The sequence below is a fragment of the Drosophila sechellia genome, chromosome 2R (genome assembly GCF_004382195.2).
Source record: "Drosophila sechellia strain sech25 chromosome 2R, ASM438219v1, whole genome shotgun sequence".
Classification (NCBI taxonomy): Eukaryota; Metazoa; Arthropoda; class Insecta; order Diptera; family Drosophilidae; genus Drosophila; species Drosophila sechellia.
In genome coordinates, this window is record NC_045950.1 from 11,298,412 (window position 1) to 11,315,536 (window position 17,125).

General features: G+C 44.2%; 1 protein-coding gene and 1 long non-coding RNA gene across 7 annotated transcripts; one reads left to right on the forward strand and one right to left on the reverse strand.

Moving 5' to 3' along the window:
- Nucleotides 1-15: 15 nt before the first annotated feature.
- On the reverse strand, nucleotides 16-16,471 carry LOC6609262 (AF4/FMR2 family member 4). 6 transcript variants are annotated; one of them, XM_032714203.1, is made up of 8 exons: nucleotides 16,070-16,471; nucleotides 9,153-9,700; nucleotides 8,118-8,303; nucleotides 7,184-8,049; nucleotides 6,956-7,079; nucleotides 5,661-5,909; nucleotides 358-482; nucleotides 16-291 (listed from the first exon to the last, which is right to left on the reverse strand). In XM_032714203.1, exons 2-8 carry the CDS (start codon nucleotides 9,694-9,696, stop codon nucleotides 178-180), a joined length of 2,208 nt encoding a protein of 735 aa, XP_032570094.1. In that variant the 5' UTR covers nucleotides 9,697-9,700; nucleotides 16,070-16,471; the 3' UTR covers nucleotides 16-177. The 6 variants fall into 6 exon arrangements, with proteins under 6 accessions (XP_032570094.1, XP_032570093.1, XP_002033952.1 ...); XM_032714202.1 differs by having other exon boundaries at nucleotides 9,153-9,705; XM_002033916.2 differs by having other exon boundaries at nucleotides 9,153-9,797.
- On the forward strand, nucleotides 2,980-5,501 carry LOC116800295. Its single transcript, XR_004361221.1, has 3 exons — nucleotides 2,980-3,137; nucleotides 3,193-3,551; nucleotides 3,618-5,501. It is a non-coding gene; the product is annotated as an uncharacterized LOC116800295 (long non-coding RNA).
- Nucleotides 16,472-17,125: the final 654 nt, after the last annotated feature.

The following is a 17,125-nucleotide window of genomic DNA, read 5'->3' on the forward strand; positions in this document are numbered from 1 at the left end:
TGTTAAGTGTATCGGATAATATGTAGTGTAAGCTCGGTTGGGTTGGGCAATAGCCCCAGGCCCATCCACCGATTACAACACGAAAACGCACAACGAGAATCTTTGGATGTTGGAGCTACGGAAGAACACGCTACATGAAGCCCTAGGCCGATGTGGTCGAGAGATGTATTCGATCTCCTAGCAGCTACCCTGGGACTTGACGCCGATGAAGTAGCGGGATTCGCAGGAGTGTTTGTGCATCTCACACCACGAGTTGTATGTCTGGTTGTTGTAGCCGCATATTTTGTGTACCTAATATTAAAAAATTAATTCATAATAATAAATGAAATGTTTTATCTACAAAAAATCTGTACACACCGGTCGCTGCTGCTTCCGCGGACACTTGTAGCGACAGGTCACGCATCTCGGCTGGCGCGTCTGCAGATCCACCAGGCAGTTATCCTTTGGCCCACACTTGATGTCCGCACAGCTCACGCGGCCGGCTGCAATATAAAGTTTATGATGCGAGCGCATTAATGACGGCTGCCTGCGGTTAAGTTTCAGCTTTATGTCTGGCAATTTCGGTTTAATGGCTCCTGCACACTGAAATGCATGTCCTGACCGCCATGAGAACCTGGGCAGGTGCTTCTGTGATTACGGCAGAAGTGCCTGGCCATTTTGGAGTAAACTTTCAACTTTTAAGGGCCATATACAAATGGTGTATTCGGTGGCTCATTAGGTCATGAAGATACTATATGTAGTAGTCTGGTCGAAATTAATAGAATATTGACTGAAGTTCAATTTTGGCTTTACTTAAGAGGATAAGATTGAATAGGATGAATGCATATGCATAACTAAATCTGTTGTCGTTTCTCAATCTGTCTTAAGTGCAATTTTCTAAGCTGACGCATAGTTCACACCACGCATTATAATGAGATGCTAAACTGCACAAAGAGAATATTGTGGTTTAGATCTGAAAATTATAAACGGAAGATATAGAACCACATTTGTTGTATTTTTTTATAATATATTCATAGTAAATATTCTATATTTGTTGAAAAAAATAAGGTAATGAAGTGAATCATATTTTTTTGCTGTGCACCACGTCCCTTCACCTCACTCCATTGCCATTTCCATATCCATACCCATCCGCATGCACAAACCCATACCCATTTCCCATTCCATTTCAGCAATGCGCAAGACGGGTAGCATCTTCGGACCGGGCCAACATCCGACTGGTGCGACTGCCGGGGAGTCGGCCAAATGGGCAGTTAGCCATTTAGCCAGTCAGCCAGTCGAGCTATAAAGCAGCCAAGCGGCGCGCAGCCGCAAACGCCGGGCAAAATATATGTGTTTATCGTCAACATGATCTGTGACTTGGCAACTATGTTGCACAGAGCCCCCGGGCATTGTCGATCGCAATTGCTATGGAGGCGGAGCAGCAAAAGGCAAAGGGAGTCGTCTGGGTTGTCTCTGTCTGGGTGTCTGGAACTGCATCTGCATCTGCATCTGGAGTTGCATCCGCGGGTGACGGTGCGTGAAAGTCCGCCGTCTAGCAATTCGTAACAGTTAAAGTTTATTAATTTCAACTGCCAATTTAGCTTTAGGCAGATACGTCCTTTGCACGAGGTCCACTGCTCCACACTGCTGTGCTGTGGTACGCTGTGCTGCCCCGCACTTGTTGATTGTGATGGATGTGGCAGTGGCCTCCAGAGCGGGAGCTGCGCCGCTGGTTATGGCTGATAATGCCGTCACAAGGCGAGCCAACTATAATTTGTTATGTCGACGTGGTTTAATCAACGCCGGCGGCCGTTGGCGGAACTTATTGCAACATTGTATGGGTTATAATGGGATGGGATCATATTGGATGGGCTCAAATGGAATGGGCTGGGCTCTGTTGGTCTGGTCTGGCCTGGTCTTGTCTGGTCCGGTCTGCGATGGGATGCGTCGTGGGTCATGCGTCTGGTCTGGCCGTGGTACATGCGTGTTCCCATTCAGACCAGGCCAGGCCAAGCCGGGTGGACTGGCCATTGGCCATTGGGCCATTTTGGCATTGCGTGTTGTTTAAGGTGATTTTAATACGATCGTAAACTACAGCCGGGCCAGGGAGGAAGAAGTCCCAGACGCTACACCAGACAAAAGTGACGTCGCGACGACGTGGACAGTTGGACAGCCGGAGACCCCAGACCGGACTTTATATCACTCGGGACATGGGCACCCCGCCGCAATCCCCACTCCTCGAGAGCTGCAATCACAGAACCTGCGTCGCCGCAGAACGTTGCGAAAATGGCGTTTTAATGGTTTGTACGTGTAGTCATATTTCTTGGGGCCAACGGCAACTTTTCGTGGCTTGTGCCACGCGGTCTCTCTCTCTCTCTCTCTCTCTCTCTTTGGCCCCCTTTGCATAAGCCCCTCCGTCATAGTCAGAATACTTTCGAGCCTGAGCCCGGATCGCGACTGAAAATATTTATGTGAAAGCAGACAAACAAACAAATGCCCGAGAACCATAAACTTACTAACCATGAAGATAAAAAGCTCAGGAACCAACTCACGCGTACGCTAGCACTATCTTATCGGCGGACGATCCACGGAACATAACGAGTACCAGCCGCACATTAAGCAGCAGGAAGGAACCCAGGGAAGCGGAAGGAGCAGGCTCATCACCAGAGGGACTTGGACGGGATGGTGATGGGGATGGGTATGGGTATGGGGATCCAAGATCAACAAACTGCAGGGACTCACGCACACTTGTCTTTGGCCTTTGAGATACGATTGCTGCTGGGGGACTGAGCTAAAAGCAAGAGTGAATGGTGGCTAATGATCTTTGTTTAGGAACCGGCTACCGTTGAAAGCAATTGAAAAAGATAGACAGGCAGGCGATCGGTCAATGGATGTATGCTACTGTAAGGGACACTCATATGTAAAATTTAGAAGTTACCTCAGGCGGCTGTGATACAAAATTCAACAGCTTCAGAGATTTATAAGACTTTGTAAAGAAGAGTTCATTCCTTTTCTATTCTTTGAGCTGTGAATACACATAAAAAAGATTTTCTCTGGTGTTTTTTTGGACAAATTTTATCATCAAAATTTCGTATGAAACGAAAATCCATAAAAAATTTTAAAATCCAATAATTCCGAAAAACTGAAGTACTTTAAAGGTCAGAATGATTAATAAAACAGTATAAGAATGTATGTATATGGCGATATTAAAAGGAAACGATCAGGAATCGAAGGATGGAAGTGGGCAACACATAGGTGAAGTTATACAATTGTTTATTAAACTGACAGTACACCCAAGCGATTAGGAATAGTAGGATCATCAAAGTCCAATGAAAAGTGCAACAAATGGTAAAGTTATAAAATTGATTATTAAACCACAAACGATTAGAAATCGAAGGGATGAATCGTGAAAATGAAGAGGATCATCAAGGTGCAATGAAATGTGCAACAAATAGGTGAAGTTATAAAACAGTTTATTAAACTAACAGTACACCCAAACGATTAGGAATCGAAGTGATGAATCGCAATAATGATGAGGATCATAAAGGTGCAATGAAATGTGCAACAAAATGGTTATTAAACTAAATGTCCAACCTAGGTAAATTGATTATTAAACTAAGTCCTTCCCTAACTATTAGGAATCGAAGGATGAAGGCACTTTAGCCGAAGTAGTTTGCTTTGGAATATGTACGAAATTGAAGGTACCGTAGTGAAAGGATAATTGAAGTAGGAAATGGAGTGCAGCGACCCCAACACCTAATTATGAAAATTGAGGACGACTAAGGCAACATTATTGATAAATAATAATGCCGAGCGAAATGACCGGAGGGAGCGAATTTTTGTCAACGGCAGCTGGTGCCGCTGGATTGACAGCTTTTGTTTTCGTATTAACTACAAGCTGTAATTTGCGGCAAAAACACAGCAATTAACAGGCAATTGCAGCACGGCAGCCCTCTTTTGTCTTCGGCCCCCATGGCACACTAAACTAGTTCAGTCGGTCCGTCTCCGCCTCCGTGGCTCCTACCCGGTGCGGTCCGAGGTTCTCGCGTTCGTCTCCGGATTTGGTGCGACTGCGGAACGCCCAACACACCACACCTTTCAGAACCACTGATTGCCACACTGGAGAAAAACTCTGGTCGATGTGACGGTATTTTAACGAAATAGTCAGCATGCAAATTTCTGATTGGAATAGTAACACCAGATGGTATTTTTTTTATTAATTTTTCGTGATTTTAATATTTTTTATAGTTTGCTTCTGTGAGGACCCACAATTTATTTGTATCCTTTCTCTTCAAACGTCTTGCTTTATAAGCAAATTTCCAAGTGTTCATTAAAATTTAAATCTATTCGAAGCAACGGTATTTTAACAAAGTGGACTAATAGTGAGGATTCAAATTTCTGATTGGAGTAGTACCACCTGAAGGATTTTTTTTTATAAATTTTTTTTGATTTTAATATTTTTATAGTTTTCTCACTATTTAATTGTATCCTTTTCGAGCAGGATGCTTATCTCTTCAAATTTTCTAGTGTTTATTCCAATTTAAATCGGATTTCTAGGGAAATTTGGTTTGTTCGTGGATTTTGGTATAAAATAGAATCGTTTCAATCAATTTAATATATACAAATCCACTAATCTTCGCTTTTTTTCTAGCATAAAACTTAAGAAACTCAAAATTTAAATGCATGTACCAGAATAATTTTGATAAATGTTGTACGAAACGCACAAATATCTGATCATAATGATTACTTGCAAATGGATGAATTACACTATTAACTATTAATTTCCTAGTTGAAGTAGGGTACAATTTATGATAAATTAATGACGAATAATTCTATGCGGATCTTGTTTTGAAACATTATTAAATTTTATTAGTTGCATTTTTTATTCATGCGTTTTTTAAGCTTTCCATGCTCGATGTACATACATATTTTGCGTTCGAAAGTGTTTTTTTAAATTAGTTAAGTCAACCCAATATTGAACACTATTATGAAATGATTAATACGGGGTCAACGATACGTCGGATGATAGTGATGTTGGAAACACATTTAATAATGTGTGCAAATGCATTTTCCCCAGTGCATTTTCTGTCGTGGGCCGACTTGAGGCATTATAATTAATTGGAAATCGGAGTCGATCAATCGGATGGCAACCGCAAAATTAATAAGCATGAATGATGCCGACGACGCGAGTGTTCGCAGTAATTGTGGATGCGCCTGCACCCGTACTCGAGCTCATAGTCAAAGTGGAGCAGACCAGACCAGATCAGACCAAGCCAACCCAGGCCAACCCAGGCCAGAGCTGACGGGCTAATCAAATTGCTGGCAATCATGGAGCCGTATAAGCAAATGTAGCAATTTCAGTCAAACACCGAGAGAGCCGGCAACTTGATATGGCCAAGCTGCAGACGGCAACAACCACTTGTGGCTGCGACGCGATTTGATTCGATTCGATTCCATTCCATTCGATTCGCCTTAACTGAACTCGACTTGGGCTGGCTGTGGAAACCTCAGTCGAGTCAATCAAATGCAAAATTGCGGTTCTTTGTTGATTGTTGTTAAAATCGCACTGCCGCTACCCAGCAGCAGCAGCAGCGGCAACATTTTGCATTTACAAACTTTAACTAGGCTTTCCATACCAATTAGTTTGATTGATTCCCGCAGACTGCAGCCAAAATACATACCTCGACAGGGACCCGGATATGCCACGGCGATGGAACGTCCAATTTTGCAAATCATTCGATTTATATCACAGGCGCTCCTGTACGTCTTCCCATCCACGCCGCACACCGCCTGTCGCTCGTCGTAGCCACTGGAGTCCACATCCAGGTTGTCCCAGGGACACTCGATCCGGCAGGCGATACAGTGGGGCATCAGATACTGATCCTCCACACAGGTCAATCCGTTCAAGCAGTGGACTCCGCTGCAGCTGTCTGGGGGATATGATGAATAAGGAAAGAATAATGTTATATATGTTGTTAAAATTCATATTTCACTGTAAAATAAAGTATGTAATGTAAACTAAGATGCTCTTTTAACCATTTTTGGATCAGAATTCTCCACTTGAATCCTCCCAAAATAACATGTCAATTAATCATCCCTATATGTTGCACCTGCAACTATGTTCTTGGCATTAGCGAATACCGTTCGCACATGGGCGCTGATTGGGCCTATAAATAAGTAGTTGGCCAATGTCCCACTCGCCGGCCAGTCGGATGTATCTCTCGGATATACATATGCGCTTATATGGCCGGCAATAAACTGTCGAAATTTATCAGGGGGACATGCGGCGAAACGCCTTGGCGCCAACTGTGACACTCGCGAAATATTGCAATCATTTCTCTGCCGGCAATTGAATGCGAATGAGTGGTCGCCGCAGATCGCCATCGGAATTGGCGATTGGAAATTCCAATGGATATATTGGCACGCGCCAATTGTTGCTGCTGCAACTCGTGTTGCAAGTTGCTTGCTGCACTGGCCGCTTGCTGCAGAATGTCGTGTGCTTGCGGCTAATCCAACGAGTTCTTTGGGTTCCTCCTGGCTCATCGTTCTTGTGCGCCGTTTTTATTGATCATTTGAGCATGTTTGCGAGTGCTTCCTGTATCATTAAATTATTACACAACATTTCTGGCTGCAGTCTGGCTGGTGGTGGTTGGCTGGTTGGCCAGTTGATTTCACCACTGGCGACAAGTTGTTGGCCGTAATTGAAATGTGCAATAATTTGTCATCTAATCTAATTGTGGCGCTGCTGCGTTTTGGCACGCGAGCAACCCGGTCCACCTACACTCGAAAAAGTATTGGGTCAAAAAAAAAACCGAAATTCACTAAATAAACATATAACAAGTTTCAAAAAAGCTCTGCTAAAAATATAATAGTTCCTGATTCTGGGGCAAGATTCCTTAGTTGGTAGGTAGGATTTTCTCCCAGTGCACTGGATATGGCTTATATGTTCTATGGTAAATGGTATTGGCGCACTCACTCTTGCAGTGGCCCCGATAGGCGACCTCCAGTTGGGCGTTGTTGGTGCGGCAGGCGCGCTTGCGCAGCTGGCACTCGGTGTTGTAGGTGCGTCCGTCGGTGCCGCAAACCGGATTCGAATGCTGCTGTTGGGTGTCGATGGTTGGTTAGGAATGGAAGCATCCGATCTAGCCGACTGTGCCCCGAGGAGTAGGCAATGGTCAGTGGCGGCACATGGATGTGTACTTACCGGCGGCAGGGGCGCGTAGATTCCGCCCAATTGAGCCAAGTCATGGGTATTAGCGAGGTCCGATGACGCAGCCGTTTCACTTCCGTGTTGCAACTGAGAGATTCGACGATGATTCGATGTCCCGGACCCAGACCCAGACACAGTGGTATTCGCTGACTGGGCTTCTGTATCCATTCGATCCTGGTGCTGATGCTGCTGCTGCTTATGCTGCCTTTTCCTTAGCCCATTGTCTGGATTTGGAGCAAGCTCGATGCGTCTGGCATGCTGATGTCTGACTCGAGTCGACGACTGTCTATTAATGTCGTTGGCGGGTTCATTAGCATTTGCCAAGTTGGCAAGTCTAGACTGAGCTAAGATTGAGTCTGCGGCAGGCGACTGCGCAGGCGTCTTGTCTGCCGGGAACGAGTCATTGGCTCCTGTCGTCATTGATCTTGTTAAGTGTTTGCCATGGCTGTTTCTGTGTCTGCGCCTCTCATAGCCCGTCATCTCCACCCGGCCGCGTCTGCCACTTGTGGGCTGATCTGGCAAATTGCTGCTGCTCCTGCTGCTGCTGTCTATGATCAAAAGTCTGCGATGCTTCGACTCGCGAGGCTGCAGCTTTCTTTGGTTATCAGCACGTTGCCGTTGGCCGCCGTCTAAACCTAAATTGAAGTTGGTATTTTCGCTACTTAGACTACGGGACTCGCGGGGAGGCTTCATCTCGTGCTGCTCCTCCTCCCGCTCCTGCTCCAGCTCCAGCTCCTGCTCCTGCTGATGTGTCCTGCGACGCAGGGCAGCTCCGCATTCGGGTGCACAAACGCATTTGGGCCGACCCTTGCGCTTCACGCACTTCTTGTTCGGGCCGCACTTAAAGCCCTTGCAGCTCTCTGGAAAATGTGGTAAGCTCCCAAATAAGTTCGGATTACTACTAACCCCACCCCTATGTGTAACTCACCCATGCAGGGCGAGCACTCCACGCCGCCACCAATGGCCGTGGCAAAGAAGTACTCCACGCTGCTCAGCTCGCGATCCGTGTAGGAGAAGCTCTGGCTGGCGCCGCAGCACTCCGACCTCGAAATGTCCGTGGAGAAGACCTGTCCGCACTTCCCGCTGCCCAGGTGCGTCTGCCAACAAGTGCCAGCTTTAGGGTTGCCAATTAAAATAGAATATAAAACAAATCTCTTCAGCAGATTTTTAAAAAATTTATAATGAATTTTAGTCTAAAATAAAATGCTAAAATAAAAATGAACTGGGTCTGGGTAACTTTTGAGAAGAACTTTCTTACACTTATATAAGAAACCATATATAATGAATAATTACAAAAAATCTAAAGTGAATTTAAAGTCATGAACATGAGCTTCACCCTCTTGAATAGGTATTCTAAATCGCATGATGAAATACCATTCCAGTGAAATATGACTTGGCATTTTGATAACTTTTAGTTCATATGAAAACCATAAAAAGACCATGTTTTTGAGTGGTGTAAAATGAAAATGGCATTTCCTTCGGCTAACCGGAAGAAAACAGTTGAAGCTCCCCTTTCGCGATGGTCAAATTACGTGCAGGTATTTGACTGAGCAAAACAAACTTATTTGTTTACTTTGAAGATTCAGCAGGAATGCGATGAGCCGGCTGCTAATCGAAATCGCGCGAGCAGTTTGCAAATATTATTGTGGGCTGAGCAAATTTGCGCGGATTTTCCCACTTTTTTTTCTTTTGCCTTTTATTTGGTTTCTGTATTATTTTGATCTGCCGCTTGTGTGATCAAATCAATTTGGCAGAGACAAACAGATTTTTGGATTTGCTGGATAAACAAACAAGCGGCAGGGCTGTGAAAAATTGCGTCACATTTGAATATAATGTGACACATTTATCGTGGCGAAAAATATATGCAAACTCGAATGCAGGCGTCGCGAGTGAGTCCCACAGATTCAGATGTATCTGAAAGATACCAGCCGAGTGGATGGCATGCAGCTAACTAACTACTTACCCGCCGCCAGGCGAAAATTCAGTAGCAGCAATCCAATTAACAGAGCCATCAAAGGCTGTCCACCCAACTGATGATGGCCAGAAGTTGCTCCTTCTGCTGCTGCTGCTACTGCGCCCAGTGTTGCTGTTGCTGCTGCGGTGCCAGTTGATGCTGCTTTTGCTGTCGTGCAGCGCATGCTTTTTGCGGGACTAGAACTGGCCGAGTGTTTGCGGTGCTGGCGGTGGTGTTGTTGTTGCTCACGTGCCATTGACACCTCATCAGAGGCAGCGGACGACGCATTGACGTCACGGCCATGGCCAACATAGCGATCTTCATCCTGGCGTAAGCAATTGGCCAACTCTTGCAAAGCGCTCCATGCGCTTACTATAAATAAACCTAGAATTGTTCTACATTCGCGGCTAGTTGCTCTTGCCAATTGTGTTGCTGTTGCTGCTGACGTCTTTGACATTGTTGCCGCTAATTGGTTGGTGTTTTGGCTTGGTTCTGCTCTACGCGCTTCCGCTGGCGTCGTGGTCGCAGGAAGTGCGCGGATGGCCATCGACATCGCTCTGCGCTTGAATTTGTAATTCGATTTTAGAAATGTCAAATTGTTTTGGCTGCTCGTCGGCTGATGCTGATGGTGATGATGCGGCATGACAACGGCAACTGCTGCGGATAGACGAAAGGCAAGGGTTGGCAAACGCACTCGAGTTAACAGGTAACAGTTAAGAGGATGCAAAGGTAGCAAAGGCTGCATTTAATTAGACGGAGCACACTGCCACTCCAGCTGGAATGGTGAACGAGCGAGCAGTGGGGATGGCACTGAATATGGCTATGGCGGATTGGGATGGGGATGGAGCATCGAGTGGAGTGGCACGCCAAGATACATGATGCAACCGGCGGCAACTGTGGCTGCCACAGTCAAGCACCAAGAATGTTTTCCACAAAAACGACGGCCAAGAGGCAACAATTAAGTCTCAAACGCTGAGTTGACATTGAGCAGGCGGTTTTCAAAATGCGACTACTAAAAATAAAGAACCTGTTGCTGCTGCCGCCGATGTGTTGTAGGTTTGGCGCATTATGCACCGCCTGTCTGGCTTTGTGCACTCAGAGAAGTTATTAGCGAAAAGTTCTTAAAAGTAAATTTATTCATTTTTTAGGTCCAGCGAAAACAAAGCGATCTGAATAGATATATATGTAAAAACTGAGAAGTCCTAACCATATGATTTCCGAAAGCACATTTGCTCCATTTCAGAAATGCCAACACTTTTCTCTGAGTGTATCCTTACCCCTTCGCAAGCCCCTTTTTTTTTGCCTGTCTGCCTGTCTGTTTGTTTGTCGGTTTGTTTGTTTGTTTGTTTGGCTGCTTGTTTGTGACTTGCAGTTTGGCGCGCTAGTTTGGCATTTGTTTTATTTTGGCTGCCATCGCCGTCGTCGTCATGACTTTAAGGACGTGCTCAAGACAACATGTGCAATATGCAGACGGAAAAGAACAGACTGAACGTGACTGGAGTGTGACTTGGCTGGAGTATCCTAATTTGGCCAACTCGGCGAACGTCCTTGAGGCGGCTACGCTACCCTATTCAATTAGCCCACTTCAGCTGAGTTGCCCACTGGCAGTCCATTACCGAAAGTTCAGCTCAGCTGCTGTTGCACATGCAGCACAGTAGCAGTAGCAGCAGCAGCAGCACTCCGCTTCCCGCCGGCAATTAATGACCTACTGCGTCTGGGGTTCACGACCATGGTTGCCTGGTTGCCAGGTTGCCCAGTTTGCTGGTCGAAAAATTATTGCGTTAACGTGCGTTGCGACATTTTATATGGCGGTCGGTTGGTTGGTTGGTCGGTTGGCTGGCTGGTCATACGACTGCAATTTCGTCGACGTCTCCGCATCCGGCGGTTGTCCATTGTCCGGCTGTCCAGTTGGCGCGCCAGACGATGTCTGCACTCACACAGACCCAGGAAAAAAAATAATAAAAAAAAAATTGAAAAAAAAGGAAAATAACACACGCACTTGCCGTGGAGCTGGCGATTGGGGATTGCGGATTGGGCACTGCAGTTGCATTGCAGTTGGAGCTGCAGCTCGGTCTTCGGTCTTCGAGCTGCATTCCTGCAGCCAGGCTATTTTTAGACCCCGGGCAGTCAATGGGTTTTTATAACCTTTGCAGACGGTAACGCAAATAACTTGGTTACGACAAATGTAACGGACTAATACTAGCCCACTTGTACAAGCTTTTTTACCTCCTGTACACCGAACGAAAATACCCAAAAGCTTGAACAATTTGTGTTTGATGTTAAATATATACTGATTATATTTGCCTTATCTGAAAACCAAATCAAATAAGAACTTCTCTGATCCCGAAGATAAAATATCTTAAAGATAACTTTTACACCTGTGCATTTCTGTCTCAATAATGATTATGCGCTTGTTAAAGACTATATTTTTATTTGTTTCCCCTTAAAAAGGACAATGATTTTCTGTCAGTGCGGTGAAAGTGTTAATTCCACCTGGCCATACCTAGATAATGAGCCGCAGATTTCAGCACCGATCGCGAATGATCCGCTAAGGACATAACATTCCACTGGCTGGCCGGCGAACCCATCAGCCTTTACTGTACCCAAAGTTTTCGTATCCAAATGCTTCGGATTCCTCGAGGCTCGCTGAAATGTCTTTGGGGCACAGCCACAAATAACAAAGGGGGCAGCAGCAAGAGTACAGGAGCAGCAGCGCGAAAAAATGCAAGGAGCGCCGCAGCAACAACAAGGCACTAAATGCATTCTCCTCGGCAACTGCATTGCCAAACTCAGGGTCCACACACACACACATACACACACTGGAGGAGGTACAATACACTCGCACTGCCAAACAGACAGTCTGGAGCTTTATGTATGTATATATACCATATCCATACCATATAGCTATGGCGAATGCCTTCCTCTTCGGGAGATGCAGTTTGACCGTTGGAGACCTGTTTTTATGTTTTTGGGCATTTATTCTGGATTTTCGCAAATTGTGTTTTTGTTTTTTTTGTTGTGTCTTATTTTGTTGTTGTATGCATTTTCGTTTGTATTGAATTGCATCTTCTGCTGCGCTGATCCTGCGCTGTTGCTGCTGCACTTCAGCAACAAGTGCATAATTTCAACCTCAAGCCCCGCAAGCTGGCCAAAAAACTTGCATCAAATGTGGTGCTAAATTTCACTGCGGTTCTCTCAGGTATTCCGCCATATCCCACTTGCAACGCCTTCAGTTACTTTTGCGTATTAGATTAAGCCGCTCCCAGGGCAACCCGGCTTCCAGAAAGTCCCATTGCGTATCATATTATAGGGCGGGCAATGCCAAAAGCACGTGCTGCTTGCCATGCCATTGTCCGGCCCAGAAAACCGATCCTCCAGACGGCGGCCCAGAGTGATTTAGAAAAACAGATACAGTTGCCAAACAAACAGAACGCGGAAACAAGCGATCCCATCCTGAGAATTTTGTAGATTGATATCGAGAGCGCACAGGAAAAAATCAATGTGTCTCAAGGGAAAATCTTTCTAGTCGTGTGTTTTATATATATGTAAGTTTGGTAATTTAATATATCAGGCACGAACTTTCACTTTTGCATGAACTAGACTTACGACTGTTTAGTTTCCATGAGTTAGGGTCAAAATCTATTCAATCTCTTCATGCGAAAATAACTACCTGGTATTATAGCCGATTTCTTTGCGTGTGGCTTAGTTCTCGCGCCACGTTCGCCGGGACTCGCAATCCAGTCACCGATTGACTTTAAGCTCCATTCAGGCCGATTGCGCAATAGCGATCGCGAATGCCAGACCCCCGGCTCCAAAAGCTATTTTTAGCGCGGTCCGTTCTGCGGAACCCTGTGGGTCGCCCAACTGCATAACTGTCTGTGCTGCGGTGTGTGGCTCAAAACGCTTTGAAAAAAAGGGTCAACGTATTCGGTTTCATAAGTAACAAACGGGCCAAATCGAAATCGAAGATGATGGAAGAGCGGAACAGGACGGGTCACGAAGGAGGAGGGTCTTCTAAGGAAACAGTTTGTCATTTGGCAACAACAGGAAATTCCTTTCGGCAAACTCATCAGCCAAAGTAAACTGTGCGTCTCCGTTTTGGCGCGAGATTAATGACACTTGGACAGCGGCCCCGCCCCCCACCAACACCTCCGCCCACTTGGGAATTTGCATATGACAGCAGCAGCAGCAGCCTCGTTGTTTGTTATGCAAGCAGTAAATTTTCAATAAATATACATAAGCCAACAAACAAATCAAATCAAACCGACAGTGGCTGTATCATCAGCAGCAGAAGCAGCAGCATCGCAAGAGCAGACAGCTGGACTGCCTGCACAGGGAGAAAAAACGTACTGAAAAGTTAACTCAGAAAAAAGATCTCCCTAAGTAAATATTTAAAATTCGATTCTCGTATCAAAGCATCCATTGAAAAGATTCAAATGTATAGCAACTAATATTCAAACAGCCGTCTGAAGACTATGCATACATATGTACAAACGTATGCGTCTGCTTGTTATATCGAGTCTGTTATTTTTTCCGGTGTGCCATTGTTTTTGTTGCCCTGGGCGGAGGCTCGTCCGATAAACACAGACGTATAGACACTCACTGACCACCGAGATCCGTAGGCTGTGACTGCTAAATGTTTGTTTTGCCAGCGCTCGAATGCCACGCGTTGCACATACGCAGTGTGGGCCGCAAGAAAAAAAGAAAGAGAGAGCAAAGAAACGCCTCTTGACACTCGAATCTGTTTGTAGTTGATTCGCTTAGAAGAATCGCTCGACGGCCCATTAGCATTCGCCAGAAATGTCAAAAAGTAAACAGGAAATCTGCAGGATGGCCGGTAAAAAAGCGCGCGCGAGTTACAATCCCGTGGCCGAGGGAGGAAAGCTTCCAAAAAAACGACTGCACAGTTTGAGGTGTGAAATGGGAATCATCTGAATTCTTTATTACAAATATGTATAAGTATGTATCTCCCAAATATCTTCGTCAGAGTTCGTATTGCCGATCTTCGTTGAACTTTCGCTCGGCTCTCAGTTGTTGTTGGGTCGGTGTTGTCTCTCGTTGCAGTACTGGGTAGACCGAGAGAGGGGGTATGTTAACTCCTCCCCCCCCAGTCCGAAGAGAAGGCCGTAATGGGAAATGGCCGGATCGGAGAAAGGTGATTAGGCGGCGTGTTGTTTTTGTAGTGCTGCTGTGCTTCTATCCACCTTTGTAGTTCTTTTTTTTTCGTTTTTTCGACTTTAGCTGTAATACATGATTTAAATAGCTATTGAATAGAGTATATTTTTTTATAGGTTAGTGAACATGTGACAACAGTAGGCGTTAAGTTGGTTTTTTTTTGTTTTTTTTTTTTCTATACATATATGTATTATTTTTCTTGAATTAATTGAGTGGGTTTTTTTTTTTTTTTGTAGTGCGTGGTGTGCAAAAAGAATTCAACTGAATTCAACAGAACTCAACAGTGTACAAGCGAGCACGGCGTCAAGCGCCGCCACTCTGGCGCGACATCAGTTTTTGGCGGCAGCCAATGTACAGTGATGCGTCGACGTCGCTCTGTCGGCGCGCCAAACGGTTTTTCTCAGAACTATAGAGACACAACAACCGTTCGCAGTGCGAATATAGGCTGATGTAATATTACCATAGTGATGAAATTACCATTCTTTTAATTTTCTTTGTTTTATTATTATTTTTTTTGTTGTTGATTTATTTACCATTTTTATGAGTTAGGGTGTATGGATGATCCCGGTGCCTTATCAGCGATTGATGTACACATATACGGTCATCACACACAGTAACTTGTTGGTATAATTGTTGTAAATTGTCCCGCACAAGCGATTTCGGTGCCTTATCAGCGTTTGATGTACACATATACGGTCGCCATTTTTATGAGTTAGGGTGTATGGATGATCCCGGTGCCTTATCAGCGATTGATGTACACATATACGGTCATCACACACAGTAACTTGTTGGTATAATTGTTGTAAATTGTCCCGCACAAGCGATCCCGGTGCCTTATCAGCGTTTGATGTACACATATACGGTCGCTTGTGAAGCAATTTGAACTTGATTTCGTTTGTTTCCTTTGTTTTACTTGCACTTGCACGTTATTATGTTTCAATACACTTTATCCAATTCCTTTCTATTTCACCACTCACTAATAAAATCCCCACAACCACTGCCATCACATGTTCAATACCTCTTTAAAATTAGAACGATAAGCGTAGTGGGCATTGTTAATCCCTTGTCCGTTGACCGGCTGCGCCAGTTACAATCCCGTGGCCGAGGGAGGAAAGCTTCCAAAAAAACGACTGCACAGTTTGAGGTGTGAAATGGGAATCATCTGAATTCTTTATTACAAATATGTATAAGTATGTATCTCCCAAATATCTTCGTCAGAGTTCGTATTGCCGATCTTCGTTGAACTTTCGCTCGGCTCTCAGTTGTTGTTGGGTCGGTGTTGTCTCTCGTTGCAGTACTGGGTAGACCGAGAGAGGGGGTATGTTAACTCGCGCGCTCCAAGTAATTTGCTTATGCTACGAGTTGTTGACTTTGTGCCACTCATCTTCCGATTCAGTATCGGAATCTGATTCTTATTCTGATTCTGATTCTGTATCTGATTCTAAGGATGAGAATGAAGCTGCAAGCTGTGAGCTGCGAGACTCAGCAAACCGCAAATAAAAACAAATATCGGCTCACATGAAATCCGAGCTGTTATTGAGTCTTTCGATCGCCTTTTGTTGACAACTATGCAAGAATTTTGTTATTGTCTGAGATGGGCAAATGGTACGTGGAAAAATTTGTCTGCTGCGTCTGGGGTAAATGAAAATGAAACAAAATATCCAGATGATAGCTGGAGCGTCTGGAGCGATGATTTCCTTGCACAAGGCTGCTCCAAACTTTGCTAAGCTGAGTCCTAACTATGAACTCACCTTTTTAACAATGCCTCGTTTTTGTTTTGGAAATCTATTTCGCACTTAGACGTGTTTGTTTGCCAATAAATAAGCAGCCAACATGCGGATAGTATATATGACACTTTTAGGTATTACAAGAAATCAAGCTTGGAAAACCGAAAAAAATAAAAACAATTTCAGCACAAAACGAAAAAATGAAAAGTTGCCGACCGGTGATCGCACTGTTGTCCACACTTATCGCTGAGCTTTCGACTTTAAAGACTTTCAGTCTGCACTTATTTACATTTCCACGATTTTCGTTCCTGTTCTCTGTTCTGGAACTACGAAACTGGACACAGCACTAGTTTTCACTTGCTACTTTTTTTACTGAGGACCAGAGACGTGCGCTCCATCTGATGGTCGAATGCCGACTGAATTTTGAAAACCAAAGTTCTCATTTAGGTAAGAAAAGAGCCAGCAGTCTTACACCCATACTCATGCAAAGAGCCGCACGGTGGGGCAAAAGAAATGCTATGTGGCGTTTCTGGATTAGTTTGCAGATAAAATCCCTTATTTTTAGAAATTCCTTTAGTTACAAATTTATACATTTAAAATGTTAAATTTAACTATAAAGTTTAAAGAATGATTATCATATTTTATTGAATTTGTATTGTTTTTTGTTTGATTTTGCATTTTTAAAGGCGATAAATTATTTAAACCTGTTAAAGTTGTATGTAAAAACAAAAGTGTTAATTTACGAACTATGTAAAATCATAACAATTTAAATATCTATAGGAATTGCAAAATATATAGTTGACACATACATCGTACTTATCTGGTCCACTGTAACTAAATACAACTCAAATTTCTTTTCCAATTTGTAATATTTAGTACCACTGTGCAAAGCTCTGCCGGCTGCTGTGCGATTGTGTGCGTGAGAGAAAGAGAGAGACATGTAAATTAATAGGAAAATAATAGGAAAATCGCAAAACCTTAGTGATGGGGTTTTTAAATTTAAAAATACGTATGTTGGACTTAAAAAATGAAACCTTTCTTTTTTAAATCGGTATACTTAAATACAGGACATTTAGGTAA